The following is an 18,308-nucleotide window of genomic DNA, read 5'->3' as shown; positions in this document are numbered from 1 at the left end:
TGTCCATAAAACAAATTGTTTGGAATGATTATAGACGATTGTGACTAGTATAATTTGCGAGACTAACATAGTAGGTAGAATGTTGATTAGAAGTGTATAATGTGTAAATTGTGTGTGTTTAATCTCTAACTTAAAAGAAGGATTTATTGTTCATGCATTAGAGTATTAATCAGTTTGATACAGTTTGATTTAGCATGTCATTGAACTAATTGAATGTGGGATTGGTCTAAGTGTATATGTCTTTAGATTCCAATAAATATGTTTTTTCTTCTATACCTGAGTTTTGCCTATGATATGAATCAAAACTACCACTCATTAATCTGGACCATAGCAGGGGATTGAAAGAGAAGTATAATATGTTGTCATAGAGGTTACGACTGCAAACCAGAATTTACTTTGCCATTTAGTAAATATTTATTTAGTAAATATTTACTAAATAAATATTTAGTAAAGCATTTGGTTTATGAGTTTAAGCTAAATTTACTCACTTATGTGCACCAAAATCCGGAAAAGTCTCCCTGAATAAGAGTCCCTTTTAATGCTGGCGCAGCATTAAAAAACAAATTTGTCAATATCTGAAGAGGAGACAGACCCAGAAAGAAATTAAAGGATTCGTTTCTTTTATCAAGGAATAACGTTTAACAGTCAGGGAAAGCACGTGAGTAAAAATAGGAATCGGCTAGAGATATAGAATTTGTTTTCATTGTAGAATGAATAGGTAAGAAGTGATATAGATATTAGAGTCAGAGAAATTTTGTGAAAGTCTTGTAGTTATTGTAGAGAGGTAAATTCATAAAGAAAGTAAATTATTTTAGGAAAAGTAATGACATAACAATGGCACAGCCGGTAGGATGTGATTAGGTCCCGGAAAAAATTAAGTAAATTGATCTATCACAGTGAGTTGGTCTTTGGTTCATATCAGGCAATCAGAAATAGTAGAAATTTTGAGAAAATAATCTTATATTCCAGTGTAAGCTCTAGTACAAGTATGTCTCTCCTGACTAGTTCCGAGATGAACGATTCTGAATTTTTCAGAACAATAAACCCACAACAGGTATTCCCACAATTCTCTGAAGTATTAGATGATGTGATAACATTCTTTGAATATATTGAGGAACTGAGAAAGATTGGTCGATGGAGTGACTTCCAAGTAATTATTCTGCTATGCAGCAAGCTAGGGGTAGACAAAAACATATTTGTACTCCTCACCAATTCTGAAACAGACCCTGAACTACTCGAAATTTAAGGAGATCCTGATATCTCAGTTCTCGAGGGTAAAGAATGCAAGGCCAAATTTATGGAAGCTCCAGAAAATGATACAAAAGAATAAAGAGAGTGTGTTGGACTTCCATAATAGGTTGTTGACTCTCGCCAGTACTCTAAGCATCTCGAATGAAGACAAGCACCATTTGGACTGGGCGGTTTTCCAGCACTTTAGGATAGGGTTAAAACAAGAACTAAGGGAGACAGCTTTTGGAAAGAAAATATCCAACTTAGAAGAGTGCTATGCTGCCATAAAAGAGAGAGAGAACAGCTGATTGAAGACATCTGTCCTGCAGCCACTGTTGGATCGGTTAACGTAATTAGGGAAGAGAGAGATAGCAATAGGGATCTGGGCACTGTGAAGGAATACCAAGAAAAGAAAGAAAGACAGAAGGCCCAGAAACAAAACAAGGAAAATAGAGCCGAGTCAGTTTGCCAGGTTACTGCTTGTGTTCCTGATCTAAGCAAGGTTTGCTCACTAATTAGGCAAGAAGTAGAAAGATTACAGCAGCCTATTATGGAACACCTCGATGCTGTGCTTGGACAGTTGACGGCAGCCTCTACAAGAAACCAAGAGAGTACCCTCCTTCAGGATGAGAGAACAATTAGTTTAATTCACAAGGAAGTTGAGAGGTTGCAGAGGCCATTGATCGATAAGATGGACATGGTAATGCAATGGTTGACAGAATTGTCTAATAGAGACACTACTGAATCTCCTTTGTCCTTGGACAGAGACATTAAGAGAGTCAACAAGAGAGAACCTCCACGGTGCTATAATTGTAACAGAATAGGGCATCTTGCCGAAATTGTATTGTGGCAGGGGAACTCAAAAGGGGATTATCACCCAGAGGCCATGTCCCATGTGTGCACCAAACAAGCATGGGGAGTGGGGTGACGAAATCAAAGACAAACCCTTGGAATTACAGTAGAGGGAAAGATTTGTGGAAGTAAGTTCAGGGCACTGATTGATACAGGTTCTCAAGCTTCCATTATCTCAGAAAGCTTTTTCAGGGAGCTGGAGCCCTATGTGAAAGGGAGAATCAAACATCTGAGAAGACCTATCAGGCTTCTAGGAATATCCCCCTTTACCATTCATGCAACAAAATTGGTAAGATTGAAAGTAGGATTACCCGATTATGATATGTACGTATGGCATAATTTTATAGTCTTGCCAAGAAACTCCCTCCCACATCTAACACTGATTCTGGGAGATGACTTCCTTACAAAATATAATTTCTCATGTAATTATTCTAGAAGGGAAGTCTGTTTTCAGGAGATAAGGAGAAGTAAGAAAGGGAGAAGGTGATCACGAGCTCAGAGTGATGCTCATATGTATTGGAAATCCCAGGGAGAGAGTAAGGAAAAACCGACAGAGGGAGACACTCAGCATGGTGCACTTACTAGGTCAGAATGTAGCAAGATCTCCTAGTCGAAAATGCTAGAATGTCCTGATATAGTTGACCTAAAAGTAGGAGGGACACACACACACAGATGATGAAGGTAAAAACAAGAGTTAGAATGAGAGTGAGGATACGTTGGCAGTCAATAATGCATGTATTAAGCAGAGACCAATGACCTCCTATAAGAAACTAAAGGATAACCTGTACATAACTCGGGAAGAACAAGATAGTCTTGACAGTACAAGTTATAGGAAAGGAAGACCAATTAGAAAGGATGCAGAGTCCGTTTTCTTGCCTAAGCGTACGTTAAAAGATAGACCCAGGCGAGATGGAAGGGTCATTCCCAGAGGATTGAGGGACGTCTAAAAAGAAATTTTCTGGAGAAAAAATTTTTTTTTTAGAAAGGGGGAACCTTTGTTACATCCTGAATGAAGAACTTTTAAAAGGAAATAATTCATTCAAATTTAACAAGTCAGAAAAATCAGCAGAGAGAAAAAACTTGTACTCGAGCAGTAGGAATAAAATACTAACTGTAAATCGAAATAGAATTACTTCCTTTTAGTGGAATTGTAATACCATGTAAAGAACTTTTTGTGTATAAATTAGTATTATATGAGTGCATCATGTAAACAGTGAATGGATATATTAGATGTAAACAACAGTCCAAAGGTCACGGGCCGGCCTGAGGCATTGGCAATCTTGAAAAGCGACGCACATTCGTTTCCCGGAAGACACTGCTCGAAATCACGCGATGTGCCGAAATCCCGTGGGCGGGAAAAGATCGCTAAAGGTAAGAGGGCGCTAAAAAAAAAAAAAAAAAAAGGGGGGGGGGGGAGTGTAGGGAGAATAAAAAGAGTTTGCACACCTTCCTCAAGGCTTTTTTTTGCCTATTTTGCTGGATGATGGTTCGACTTCTCTCATGGACCGGAAGTTCCTGATGGTGTTTCTTGGAGATAGTACGATATCGGACGGTGCTCCTTTCCCTTCGATGTGTGAATTTCTGGCCAGTGCTAAAGTACAAGATGTCGGCATATACTATCTTCGCTGAAAGTTCCGACGAAATAATATCGCTGACGTAACCTATTCTTAGATCTGAACCGGGCTACCTCACTCTAAATGAGGTTACCCTTCCAGAGTCTAACAGTAAACATAAATTAAATAAGCATACTTATCATTTAGCACAGCGTGACCATGTTTTATAGGAAATAACATCTTGCAAATTAAATTTAGAAGTGTTTAAGATGAAGTTAATGTATTTATATATCAAATGAAAATGTAAGTCAGCAAAAAGGGGCAATTATAAGAGAAATTTTCAGTAATATTCTACAAGTAAAAGAATGCCAATAATTCGGCAGGATGGGGCAAAGGTCGCCAAAACGCTACAAGAGCAGCGTAAGCGCCTGTGGGTGTTACATCTGAGAAAATTTCATGATGCATACATTCTCGGAATCAGAAAGCCCCGTATAAGGATCGGTAAGGTCACCCAGTCGGGGACCAATCGGCAGGACGATAGGAGAAATCAAACTCGGAAAGGTGCCGCTCTTGGGGAGCGAATAAAACCCACAACACAGAGAGAAACCCCCCACGTTTTTGTTTGTTCCTGTATTCTCACCATGTGCTACAAGTGTTCATCGTGGTTCAGTTCTTGTTTTTAAGAGTTAATCTTCGAAAAGTTCCAGCATGGCACCGCTACAGAGCATGGCAAGATCGAACATAGGCCGTCAATGAAAAGAAGCATTGACGTAAATCCATAGCAAAGAAACAGCATCCATTTCTTTGCTATGGATTTACATTATGGAAAACACTAAGAATAGCGATCAGAACTTTCTCCACCTTTGCAACGAGTAGCCCTAGTTTGTACTATGTACTTGAACTACATGCTTTAGCTTACACTAGTAGCCGCCGATACATTTATAGTTACTATATTCGGCATGAAACTCTTTGATTCCGATCTTTGAGTTTCTTATTCGGTTTTAAAACAATGTGGGATTTAATACCCCTTAATTTAAATAACGTTTTACATTGCCAAAATGAAGCCTATTGGCTCTTTACTTTAAATTTAAAAAAAAAAAAATTATCAATATCTGAAGAGTAGACGGCCCCAGAAAGAAATTAAAGGATTCGTTTCTTTTATCAAGAAATAACCTTTAACAGTCAGGGTAAGCACGTGAGTAAAAATAGGAATTGGCTAGAGATATAGAATTTTGCTTTCCTTATAGAATGAATACGTAAGAAGTGATACAGATATTAGAGCCAGAGAAATTTTGTAAAAGTCTTGTAGTTATTGTAGAGGGGTTAATTCATAAAGACAGTGAATTATTTTAAGAAAATTAATGACTTATTAATATGGAATGAGAGAAATTAGTCAGAACACTAAATTAGCTGTATACAAGACAGTGTTCAAACCAATTTTAACTTATGGATCTGAGAGCTGGGTTAGAAATAAAACACTTGATCAAAAACTAGAGACTGCAGATATGAGAGTCCTGAGAATGATTAGGGACATGAACAGGTGGCATCAATGGCAATATCATATTAAAAATGAGGATATTAGGAAAGAACTTGACATTGCAAGCATCCAGGAATGCATTAGCAGAGCTAATCTCAGGTGGTATGGTCACTTAAACAGAATGGGCGAGGAAAGATTAGCAAAGCAAGTGTTCTCTGCTAGGTTGGCAGGAAAACGACCCAGAGGAAGACCAAGATATAGGTGGATTGATACTATACAAAGTTCCATAGATGATAGAAATATAAGATCTGATAATGTTGAAGTCTTGACAAGTAACAGACTAATTTGGAGGAAAATTGTAGATAGGAAGTTAGTAATGCTGGAAATTTTTCATGTAGTACTATCATATCCTGTACACCCCTTAAGGGTACATGGCAGGAATTTGATGATGATGAAATATAAATAAATTAATAAATATATTTATGTATCGAGAAAAACTGGGGATGCTGCAGTTCCCCAGTGCCTATGCATGAGCAACCCTTGAGCACAAGCTGACCTATTCTCCAGGAACTTTTGATATGCTTTCTTCTTTTCTTTAATTTCCTGTATCCACAATGAATTTCTGATTTTTCTATCCTTTCAGACAACTTCACGCCTCTCTGGCTGAATCAATCAATGTTTTCTTCAGGATTTGCCACTGAACCTCCAAGGTTCGGTTCCTGTTCTCAAACTCCTTCATTTTTTCTTGAATAATGTTTGTGTATTTTAGTCTACAGTTCACATCTGAGAGCTGCTCAACTTTTATTCGCTTTAAATCTTTCTTACATGTTTTTCTTCTCAATATGAAATTCAATTTTATCCTGCTCACAACTAAATGGCAATCACTTCCAATTTCAAATCCTCTGTACATTCTAGTGTCCTGCACCAGTGAGAAAACATCACTATCAACAATAACTTAGTCAATGAGCCTTTTCTTATTGCTTGCCTCTTCTCTCCATGTAAATTTGTGCACATTTTTATGTTGGAACATTGTGTTAGTAATAATCATTCCATGTCCTAAGCAAAAATACAACAGGTATTTGCCATTATTATTAGCTTTGGAATGTTTTTTCCAAATTTTCCCAAAATATTTTTCTATATCCGACAATCATTTCCTAATCTGCTATTTAGATACCCAACAAAGACCAACTTTTCATTTTTCTTTGTCAGTTGCTTTCTCTAAAGCCCCCAAAAATTCCTCCACATCTACCTTAGTTTAACCTGCTGTGGGACCATAGGCGCAAAGAAGTCTCATCCAGTTCCCCATTCTGATATTTGCCCACATCACTCTACTTCATACTGCTTGCCATTCAAGAAGCTTGCCTCATATTTTGTGTTCAATACTATAGCTACACTTTATTTTCCCTGATTGTCATTGCTTGAATATAACATTTTGTATTTATTATTCACAAAAATCTCACCAGTTTTTGTCTTTTATTTTTCCGTCATCCCCATTTTATATCGGTCTGGTACTCATCCAAATCCTCAGCTAGCTCTGTTTCTTTGCCCTTCAAGCTTCTTATGTTGATAGTACCAAGCTTAAACTCTGGTGATGCTGAGTTGAGGTGTGTGTTTCAGGATTTAGTCCAGTAGCTGACTTTTCACTGTTCGCCCTGGTTCCCTGGCGAAAACAACGGTGGTCTTGTTTAACTGGGTGACGCCCCAACCAACATGAAGTTCTATCATGTTGTACCATCATTTTATATTTTGGTTTAAGCCAATAAGAATACAATTTGGTCAGCTAAATCCCAAATTGCCAACCCATCCTCGTTCGGTCAGTATCAAGGTAGATACCTAACAGAATGCACCATGAGATGGTGAGATTGGACATTAGGTGAGAAGCCCTGGTTGGTTCTCAGCATTCCTTTAAAGGCTATGTGGAGGTCTCCTCTCAGTTATACAGCTTTGACCTTAGCACCCTATAGGTATGTAATAATGTTTTTTGTTTTTTTTATCTCCATGAATTCCACACAATAAATTGTGTCAATAATGGTTTAGCATAGGCTTCCTACAATTAGTCTTACAATTCCATGGAGATGCTTGTATTATAACAACAGGGTGGTGAGATGAATAGGCGAGTGGTTGATAGATAGATATCAGAGAGTAGTTTATTCAGGAGTAGAATCCAAAAGATGGCCGGTGACTAGTGGTGTGCCACGGGGTTCTGTTCTTGGACCACTGATGTTTAATTTATTCATTAATGATATAGGGAAGGATCTAAAAGGAATAGCTCATTTGTTCGCTGATGATGCAAAGTTGAGTAGGGCAATAGTGCAGAAAATGTCAAAATCTTGCAGGATGATTTGGACAGATTGACAGACTGGGCTAAGGAGAATGGATGTTAATTTAATGTGACAAAATGTAAGGCTATGCATTTTGGGGTGAAAAGATTAGCAGCAGTATACCACATTGGTGGAACTGTACTCAAGGAGATTGATGAGGCCAGGGACTTGGGAGTGTTGGTAGATAGGGAGATGAAGTTTAGGGGTTCACATTGCAAAAGTGGCTAAATCAGCTCATCAACTCACTTGGTTGTTGAAAAATACTTTGATGAGCAGAGACAAGCAAGTTATTGTACCACTGTACCGAGCTTGGATAAGACCTCACCTCAACTACTGGGCCCAGATTTGGTCACCTAGGTTTCTTCTTGATTGGGAGATGGTCGAGAGGATCCAGAGTCGAGTGACCAAGATGATAGGTGTATGGAATAAACCTTATGAGAACAGGTTGAAGATTTGTGGGTTGCATAAATTAACTGACAGGCAGAAAAGGGGGAGATACGATTGAGACATTCAAATTGCTGAAGGGTTTCTATAGGATTAATTTAGAGGATATTTTTGAGAACAGGACTGGTGGTGGGAGAACTAGGGGACACCTATGGAAGCTGGGCAAGAGTGTGGTTAGCAAGGGTGTTAGAGCTGGGTTCTTTACTTTTAGAGCGGTAAATGAGTGGAATAAGCTGCCAGAGTCTGTTGTTGGTGCTATGACGGTGAGTGAGTTCAAGGCAAGGTATGATATACTGTGAGAATGTTGTATAGTTGTGCGGACATGATGTTTAGGGCCTCCCTCGATGAGTCTAAGGACTCCCTGGAGTCGCCCATAATAATAATAATATTTTTATGTCTGGATATTCTGCTGATTTAAGTCTCTAACAAAAACAAATCCTTACTTTTTATTTTTGTATGTCAGCTGTCCTGTCTAATGACTCAATAAATTCCTCTGCATCTTTGCTAACCTATCAGAGGCACAAATACATTGTCTCACATCAAAATTCCCAATATGAAATTAAGGCATCTTGAATGCCAGACAGTTTACTTGAAACTGCCTGCCATTAGAAATTTATTTTAAATTAAACCTTAAAATGAGTTCAAACCAGCACATAAGTTTAAGCAGTTGATTTCTATATGAAATATTGAATACATACATAAAATTCCACAGCTACTCCATTTCTCTGGTCCCTATTACCGCCAAATCTAACTTCTTTTAGATTTAGATCTCAATAACACAGTTATGTCAATGTAGTATAATTACCCCAATAGCTCTACTTCATTTCCTCTGATATTACATTGCTTGTGACTTTGCCAGCAGATGACAAAAACAGCAGTGGGCTTGTTTAACTAAACAGTGACCTAGCAAACAATACATCTGTGCATGCTCAATAGTTGTTCTTCTGAGTGGGTTAAGTCGATGTGGAATACAACTGACAAGGTAACTCCTTGTCAGTTGTTATTCTGAACAGCTCCCTGTATTTGCCTATTGTTGTGCAGTTTGTACTCTTGCTTGCTATTTTCATCACTATTATCAAATTCCTGACAAGTACTTTCTGGAATGTACAGGATATTATGATAGTACTACGTGAAAATTTTACACCTATTACTAACTTCCTATCAACAATTTTCCAAATTAATCTGTTAGTTATCTATCAGACTCCAATATTATCAGATCATATATTTCTGTCTTCTATGGCACTTTATTTAAACCAAACCTAGTTCAAAAACAAACCAGGCTAAAAGTATACAATACATTAGCCCTACCGGTCTTAATGTATGGAAGCGAAATCTGGACAATAAAACAAAAAGACAAACAAAGATTAACAGCAGAAATGAAATTTATGAGAAAAACTGCAAAGTATACCCTATTTGATCACAAAAGAAACGAAGATATTATGAAAGAATTAAACCAAGAACCAGTAATTGAAAAAATTAAAAAATATAAACATAGATGGATGGAACACAGAAAGATTACCAAAACAAGCCTTAAAGTACAAGCCATTAGGAAAAAGAAAACCAGGACGTCCTCTTAAATGATTCAACGATGACTTCTAAGGCCGGAACAGGCCATACTAGGCCTAAATCCTCGATACGTATGATGATGATGATGGCACTTTTTACCGTATCAATTCACCTAGATCAGGAGTTGGCAATCGCAGCCCAAACATGCATTTTTGGCAGCTCATAAAAGGTTGAATATAGTTACATGGCATGTATGTTGAATTATTTAAATAATTCATTTTATAATATGAATAATAAATTAAAAATAATTTTACACCTATACTTCTTGATATCGCCGTGCAACTTGGTGAGAGTCAATCTTGTGAGTCATCATGAGTGGGGATAACAAAGGCGACTTCTTCCGATAACAACTGACATTTTGGCGCACATTAAAGAATGCATTTTCATTAGAAAATATCCAAAAATTTTATCGATGCTTACCAAAAATCAGGGAGACATGCATATTGTGATGCATAAACTATATTATTTTGTTTTTGTGATAATTTTTCACTGAGTTTCATTTTCATGCTTGTTTCATATCTCGCTTTAAATATTTCTGTGTTGTTTAAGATTGATATGATAAAAACTGATTAGTATTTTTTTCACTTACTATTTTCGTTTAATTAAACGCTTCCGGTTTGATGATTAAAAATAAAAGTTGAATGTGGCTCGCGAGTATGAAAAGGTTGCCGACCGCTGACCTAGATCTTGGTCTTCTTCTGGGTCTTTTTTTTTCCTGCCATCCTGGTAAAGAACTTGTTTTGCTAATCTTTCCTTTCTCATTCTGTTTAAGTGACTGACCGTACCACCTAAGATTAGTTCTGCTAACACATTCCTGGATGCTAACAATGTAAAGGTTCTTTTCTAATATCCCAATTTTAAATACAGTACTTCCATTGATGCCATCTGTTCACTCCACTAATATTTCTCAGAACTCTCATATCTGTGGTCTCCCATTTCTGATCAAGTGTTTTATTTCTAACCCAGCTCTCAGATCCATAACTTAAAATTGGTTGAATGCTATCTCATATACAACTAATTTAGTATTTTGATTAATTTCTCTCTTCATCATCATACTTCTCATAGATTTAGGCCTATAATGACCTATTCTGGCTCAGAAGTCATCGTTCATCAAATTTCTCTCTTATTCTATATAAATTTATTCAGTTTATTTCCTATCATACTGGCTTTGCTAATTCTGTTAGCTATTTCCATATTTAATTTGCCAAGAAAAATTATTCCTAAGCAGCTAAAATGTTTTACTTGTTGAACCTATTCAGGATACAATTGATGTTTTCAATTTTTCTTCCCATTTTCATTGTCTTCTTATTTTGTTGTAATATAACTGTTGTAATAAATTTGGATTTTCATCCAAATTTATTACAACAGTTACTCAGTCAGGGAATCTTGCAGACTTGTTTCTGGATTTATTTATAAGTAAAGCATCATCTGCATAAAGTAAAGAGCAGATTAACAACTCCAATGTTACATTAGGATTAATACTACTTTCCTTCATAATGCAATCCATACAGATGATGAATGACAGTGCTGATAATGTATATCCTTGACTCAGAACTGATTTAACATCAAACCATCTTCCTGTACTTCCTTCAATTCTCACTATGCATTGTTAAATATAATGTCCCATTTATATCATATAACTGTGGAGTTTTGAACAGCTTTCCTCTTGGAACCTTGTTATATGCCTTTTCTAGATCTACGAAACTTAAATACAAATCCTTGTTATATTCCCAAGATTTCTCAACCGTTTGTCTGAAAGTGAAAATCTGAACCTGACAACTTTTATTTGGCCTGAATGCAGCTTATTCTTCACGTAAAGACCATTTTCTGCCAACTCATTATACAGACAATAAATAAGTTTGAAAATGCAATGTAGACAATTTTATTTAAATACAATGGATTTTACAACCAGTCTTGCAAGGATCTTATGCTTATTGAAATAAGAATGAAAAAATGTAGGTAAGGTATTTTTATATAAACTGCAAAGCTCACCTGCCAGGATGTCAAACATGGAGTGCAAAGAAGATGACCACAGGGTTCAATCCGAATGTCTTTGTCATTTTCTGCACAAATTTTACACAACTGAAAAGTAGAACCCATTTCACAATAAAGCTCATACTGCTCTTGTGTAACTTTGATATGATCCTCAGGTGTGGCCTGTACTGCCCAACTAAGGTCGGGGTTAACATTTCTACCATCGGGATATAAATAGCTAAAAAATAAAAAATTACAAAACAAATAAATGGAAAGTCAACATAAAATAAGAATGCACAAAATAAAACTAAGTAAAAAAGCATTAAAGAAATGACAAAATATTGGATCATAAAAAAATGATTTAAACAGAATTAGCAGTACCACTTTACATGGGTTTAGTGCATTTCGATATCGTAAATGCCAACAGGAATTGTACCTATTCTTCTTTGCATTCTGCTCATGGTATGCACAAGTGAAGATGTACAGAAGTTATAAAGCAAGAAACTTGGGTACTACTTATTCCGATTCTGTTAACTAGCAATTAATTGCTCTGTATTAAGGAATATTTTTATGTCTAGTGCAAATTCTTGGTTGATTCACCTAAAATTAATGATTCTTCTAATTCTCTATATGATAGAATGTAATTGTAAATGATATTTGACAAGACACTATTATTAGGAAAGATCATCAGGAAGTCAAGGACTCATCAAGGGAGGACATACTTCACCATTCCAGATGTCATACCTTCTCTTAAACTCATTCACAGCAGATATACTTACCACTTACTGTTTCAATTATTCGCTGCTGTCCAAGAGAAAAATCTAGCTCATAACCTTCCTCAACCACACACAATTCTACAGATGTTGCCTTGTCCTCTCTAAACCTTCAATATAAAAAAATGTTATCCTTTCAGCTTAATACTTATATGCTGGCCTGATATTCGCAGTGGTCTGCATATCTGTTCTCCAGCCAAAAAGGTTCCGGGTTCAAATCTCACCATGGGCATGGATGTTTGTGATACTGGTGGGCAGTAGATGGTATTGGTGTAGATGATGCGGTTTGCTGTAGTTGGTGGAGACAGAGTTGTAGAGTAGGTGCCCTCCCTCGATAAGTCTTTGAACTCCTTGGAGATGTCATGTAATAATAATAATAATTGTAATAATTATTATGCAGCAGCTTATACACTTCTATCCAATCACCCTTCTTTCTCCTGTCTATAAGTGTCCAGTCCACAACATACACTGAATCTGTCTATGGAATGTAGATCTTGTCATCTACATTCCATAAACCCAATATCATCTTTCTAACTCTTATCTTCAGTGCCTTTCCATAGTTTTTAATTATCCTCTTGGAACTCAAGAGACAAAATCTGTGAATGGCCCAGATGCAGTCATATCAAGGCCTTGTAAAGATGTAAGAGTTACTTATCCTTATATTATATTTTCGCACAAGTATAATTTACGTTCTAAGTAAGCAAATAAACTTGGCTATAGTTTGCTCTTGACATTTCCAAGGCATTTGCTCTGGTCACGGAAGCCTGGTCAGCGAATTACCAGCTTATGGTTTGCCTTCTACTCTTTGCAAAAGAACTGCCAGTTTTCTTTCTAGTCATTCCTAACAGATGACTTCTGACATAGTGGAAGCCATCAATTGTAATAGAAGAGGAAGCCATCTATCATCAGAGGAAGCTATCTGTCATAACAGATAGCCTCCTCTTTTCAGATTTCCCCACTAATAATTGGGTAAGGCAATAGTGAATGCAGATGATGTCAGAATTTTGCAGGATGATTTGGATAGATTGGAGGACTGGGCTAAGGAGAATGGATGTCAATTAAATGTGGCAAAATGTAAGGTTATGCATTTTGGGGTGAAAAGATTAGTAGCAGTATACCACATTGGTGGAACGGTACTCCAAGAGATTGATGAGGTCAGGGATTTGGGAGTGTTGATGGATAGGGAGTTGAAGTTTAGGGGGTACACTGCAAAAGTGGCTAAATCAGCTAATCAAATCACTTGGCTGCTAAAAAAAAAAATTGACGAGCAGAGACAAGCAAGTCATTGTTCCTCTGTATCGAGCCTTGATAATACCCCATCACGACTACTGTGCCCAGATTTGGTCGCCTGGGTTTCTTCTAGATGGGGAGGAGGTGGAGAGGATCCAGAAGCGAGTGACCAAGATGATAGCAGGTCTATGGAATGTACCTTATGAGAACAGGTCGAAGATTTATGGGTTGCAGAAATTGGTTGATAATATATTTTTATATATTATTAATATATTTAAGCATCCCTAGTACAAAAATACACTAGAATCAGACTATATAATGTCTTGTCAAAACCAACTCTACTATACGGAAGCGAAACATGGACCATGAAAAGGAAAGATGAAAAACGAATTCAAACAGCAGAAATGAAGTTCCTCAGAAAAACAGCTGGATATACCAAGTGGGACCACAAAACAAATGAAGAAATCTTACAATCCCTGAAAATAAAACCAATCAATTACTACATAAGACAGTATAAACAAAAATGACTAGAACAGTTAAATCAAATGGACAACAGCAGACCACCAAAAATATTATACACATACAAAATAAGTGGAAAACGAAGAATCGGAAGACCAAGAAAGAGATGGCATGAGACCAGAACAGGCCACTTGGCCTAAATCCCATGTTAGGAAGAAGAAGAAATTGGTTGATAGGAGGAAAAGGGGAGATATGATTGAGACATTCAAATTACTAAAGGGTTTCTATAGATTAATTCAGAGGATATTTTTGAGAACGGGACTGGTGGTGAGAGGACTAGGGGCCATCCATGGAAGCTGGGCAAGAGTGTGGTTAGTAAGGGTGTTTGTTAGAGCTAGGTTTTTTACTTTTAGAGTGGTGAATGAGTGGAATAAGCTACCAGAGTCTGTTGTTGGTGCTATGACTGTGAATAAGTTCAGGCAAAGTATGATAGATACTGTGTGAATGTTGAATAGTTGATGAACATGATGTTCAGGGCCTCCCTCGATGAGTCTGGGGACTCCTTGGAGTTGCCCGTAATAATAATAATGCTGTATTATGCTAGGCCTCTGTATTTTCATCTATTCTATTCCTCTTGTACACAAATAACCTTCAATCAGTGATCTCAAATACCATCCATAGCACTATTGATGACAGCACAGTGCAGTACACTATTTCTTTTCTTTATTTGCCTAAACCTTATAATACACAATGATTTGTAGTTTCAAGGTATTCCATAATCAATGCCTTAAACTTTTATCTCCTTGCTATTCATCAGAGGAATAAGAACAACAATGCAAACTACACTGATGTAAAAAGAATCATGAATGGCAAGTAGTTTCTGATGTGGTGAGACAAGTTTATTTGCTTACTCAGAAAGTAAATTATTCTTGTACAAAAATATAATATAAGGAACCCTTATATCTTTACAAGGCCTTGATATGACTGCATCTGGACCATGCACAGATTTGGTGTCTCTTGAGTTCAAAGAGGATAATTAAAAACTATGGAAAGGCTGAAGAGAAGAGTTAGAAAGATGATACTGGGATAATGGAATGTAGATGACAAGGACAAATTGAGTGCATGTTGCGGACTGTAGACACTTGTAAACAGAAGAAAGAAGGATGATTGGATAGAAGTGTATAAGCTGCTGAAATAACCTTTGGAGTGGCTTAATATAACCTTTGCTGTCCTTGTGCCAATAAATCACAAAACAAATCACTAATAACCAACCCATTAGAAGCCCCAAAAATGCTGCCTGGTTCCAGACTACTAAATTCTTGGCAGTGCAACGTCGGAATGATTCAAAGGAACTGCAGAGTTGGTTGGTTGGTTGTTATAAATTTATTGGTTCAAGGCAAAAGTCATATTGCACTATATTAAAGGTTACAGCAGTATACAACCTCTTTCTTAAGTCAATCTTGCATTCCCATGGGGTGGTATTTCCATAAAAGGGACCTTGGCAAAGTTAGTGAGCAGGAGTGAGCATTCCTGCTGCAAAAGGATACCTTCCTAGTTGGTGGATATGCCAACTAGACCCATTAGGTGGTGGATAAATTTCATCTCCTGGTGACAACAACATCACCACCCTGCTTATTTGGAGCCTGAAGTGGTGAAGACTATGTTTGGCCTCCAGAGCAACGGTTCCAGTTTGTTTCCCTCCAACCACCAGTTGTCCATGTAGTATAAGTGATACTCTTCAAGGGCATGCCAAACAGAGACCCAAGACCTCTATTTCAAAGCTATATCAGTAAAAACGGTAGTACCATAGGTTGGTTTCCAGACTGTACATGGGCACAAATCATTCAGTAATGAGTCAAGAGAATTCCCTGTCAGGTAGTATATAATTCTGCTGCCACGTACAGTCTGATTAGTGGTATGCAGGATGTGCTGTCAAGAGTATCTCCTCTCAATGCATGTCCCCCCACTGTTTCTTTTCATTCAACAATACACCAAAACTGAAATAGATAAACAATGACAGTGACACTGCAATCAAAACAAGTCTCCCTTGAAAATTCATCCATTCATCACACAAATCAAACAAGCACAATATTCCAAACATACCAGAATTCCTACCAAAAAAAAAAAAAAAAAACACTTTCACATCAACTTAGCACACCTCCATGGCATAAATTCCAACATAAATGGCGTGCATCACAACTTACAGACATTCAGACCAGATCTCCTACTCTTTGAAAGAAATGCAAATTACAGTTACGGTCCACCTTCAATGCCCAAATTACATTCTTCATAATTCATTTCACCATAAGGTTGGCATCTATGCTTTTGTGCAATCTAACATTGCTTGCTGGAGAATGCAGAATTTAGAATTCCGTTTTCAACCTCCTCTGAATCAAGGTTTCCTTGCCCCATTTAGCAATATTTACTGCTGCATTTATGGGTCTTCAAACTCTGAAACCACTCTGTCTGTGAAGCACAACCATCCACAGCAATCCATCCATCTAAATAGTGAAATCATCTTCCTAGATGACCTTAATGTCTACAACTCCAACTGGCTCCCCTTTTCCTAATGCCATTGATCAAGCCAGCCACAATGTGGAAGTTTTTGCTATAAGACCCAACACAAATTGTACATGTACCCTCTCCACTTTCCCAATACCCTTGATCTTTTTTAAACCAGTTTTCCTTCCGGACACAATGCAAAGGTCACCACTTCTCTTGGGAACTCAGATCACAATCTCATGCAAGCTCACAGAACAACCTACCCTCCTCCCTCCAACCACATCCAACCTTTTGTCCTTTGACACTACAAGGATATCAAGCAAAATGACCTTTGTATCTACTACTTTTTCTTTCCATGGTCTCACTATCACTCCCGCTCTTCTGAATCAGACAACTTCACCAAGTGAGTCACAAAAATCATCCTCAATAGCATGAAGAGCTTCATTACACATTCTACCCTAAATTCTTTCCACTTTCCAAGCCCTGGTTCAAAAGAAGATGTATGAAAGTAGTTCAAAGGGAAAAGTCAGCTCACTGCAGTTGGCTTGCAATGAAAACCTCAGCTTCACACACTGAAGCATGCAATAAATGTAAAATAACCATCAGCAAATCCATCTTCATAAAGACCAACAGAAAACTCAGCAAATGGAATCCAGATCTTATGGTCACTTACAAAACCAATGAATGTAACTTCTGCTCACTGGCAAATCTCTTTCTCTCATCCAGATGGCACCACTGTTACAGTACCCAAAGATACAGCTGATATCCTGGCATCATTCTTTTTTTTTTCCAACTCCTGCAAAGATGACAAAGGCAAATTGCCTCCTTCAATGCCATAAACTGAACACCACATGTCTCTTGTGGTTTTTAAGCAAAAATACATAAGAATACTAAATAACCTGGTACAATATTTTAAAATAACGACTTCACACATGTAAAAGAAAACTAAGTAGAATTGATTATTCCTATATATTTCACTCAATATGTCATAAGCTTCATTCAGGAAGAAGGCAGGGGAATTGGCTACAACCTTTAAATTATGAACACAAGAACATGTCATACAACATGCATATACGTCTCGATCGCAGCTGTACAAGCAGGAGAAATCACTATTAGAGTTCAGAGAAGAGAGTATTTACAGCAATCACTTCCCAAAAGTTAGAGATGAGCATAAAATCTTTTTGATTAAGATTAGGACAGTTGTATAGGGCTTCACACAATTTAAAAAACAGACAATCAAATTTGTACCTAATGTAGTGCATCATCTTGGTTTGGCTTTGGTGAACTGTGTCTAGTGCCAATGGCAAAAGAAGCAATGCATGAACTTCTAACTCCAGAAATCTTATGTAATCTTGATGTTCTTGGATTCTAATCATAGTAGAATGGCCATTCTGTCCAAAGTAAGGATACAAGGTGATAATATATCTTTGATAGGTGATAAGGATGATAACTTCCAGACTGGTGTGAAGTTGATATACAGATTATATATGCAATATATGAAAAGTTTGCATCTCCAGTATTTTCAGGACTGGGGCAACTCGTGGTAAAGGTGGTTTTGACTTCACATCACTTGCCTTAGTATCCCATAATGCAAAGCACATCTCCTTGCGGACATGCATAATGCTATGCATTATGGGAAGTTTCGACCTTTATTGAGGTCTCACCAATCGAAGCCAGACCCAAAGGTGATACCAAGATTGAATATTGAATAATATAAGCACGTAAACACAAGAAAGATATTTAATTAGCCAAATATTTTGGTCTGAAAATATTTATATATCTATAAATATGGTATCTTTACTATATGGCCTCACAACAAAGATTCCTTACCTTCTTTTTTAAACAGTATCAATTCCTTACATCTTCGTATAAAGTTTACTATGGAAATGGAAAAAAACAACCAGTTATCATTTTTAGACGTTCTCCT

At 37.1% G+C, this 18,308-nt stretch overlaps 1 protein-coding gene across 1 annotated transcript in view; it reads right to left on the bottom strand.

Annotated features, from left to right (window-relative positions):
* Cbl (E3 ubiquitin-protein ligase CBL) overlaps nucleotides 1-18,308 on the bottom strand; it is a gene marked incomplete at its 3' end in the record, with an annotated part of 439,016 nt that overhangs the window by 334,824 nt on the left and 85,884 nt on the right. The window contains exon 5 of the mRNA XM_090412949.1: nucleotides 11,436-11,655. Coding sequence (XP_090269075.1) covers nucleotides 11,436-11,655 — 220 coding nt within the window. The remainder of the gene's footprint in view (nucleotides 1-11,435; nucleotides 11,656-18,308) is intronic.

The sequence above is a fragment of the Typopeltis vanoorti genome, chromosome 23, assembly GCF_054136105.1.
Source record: "Typopeltis vanoorti isolate ZY-2024b chromosome 23, IOZ_Tvanoo_1.0, whole genome shotgun sequence".
NCBI lineage: Eukaryota > Metazoa > Arthropoda > Arachnida > Uropygi > Thelyphonidae > Typopeltis > Typopeltis vanoorti.
The sequence above is the reverse complement of the archived record's forward strand: the minus strand, read 5'-3'. Positions and strand labels throughout refer to the sequence as shown.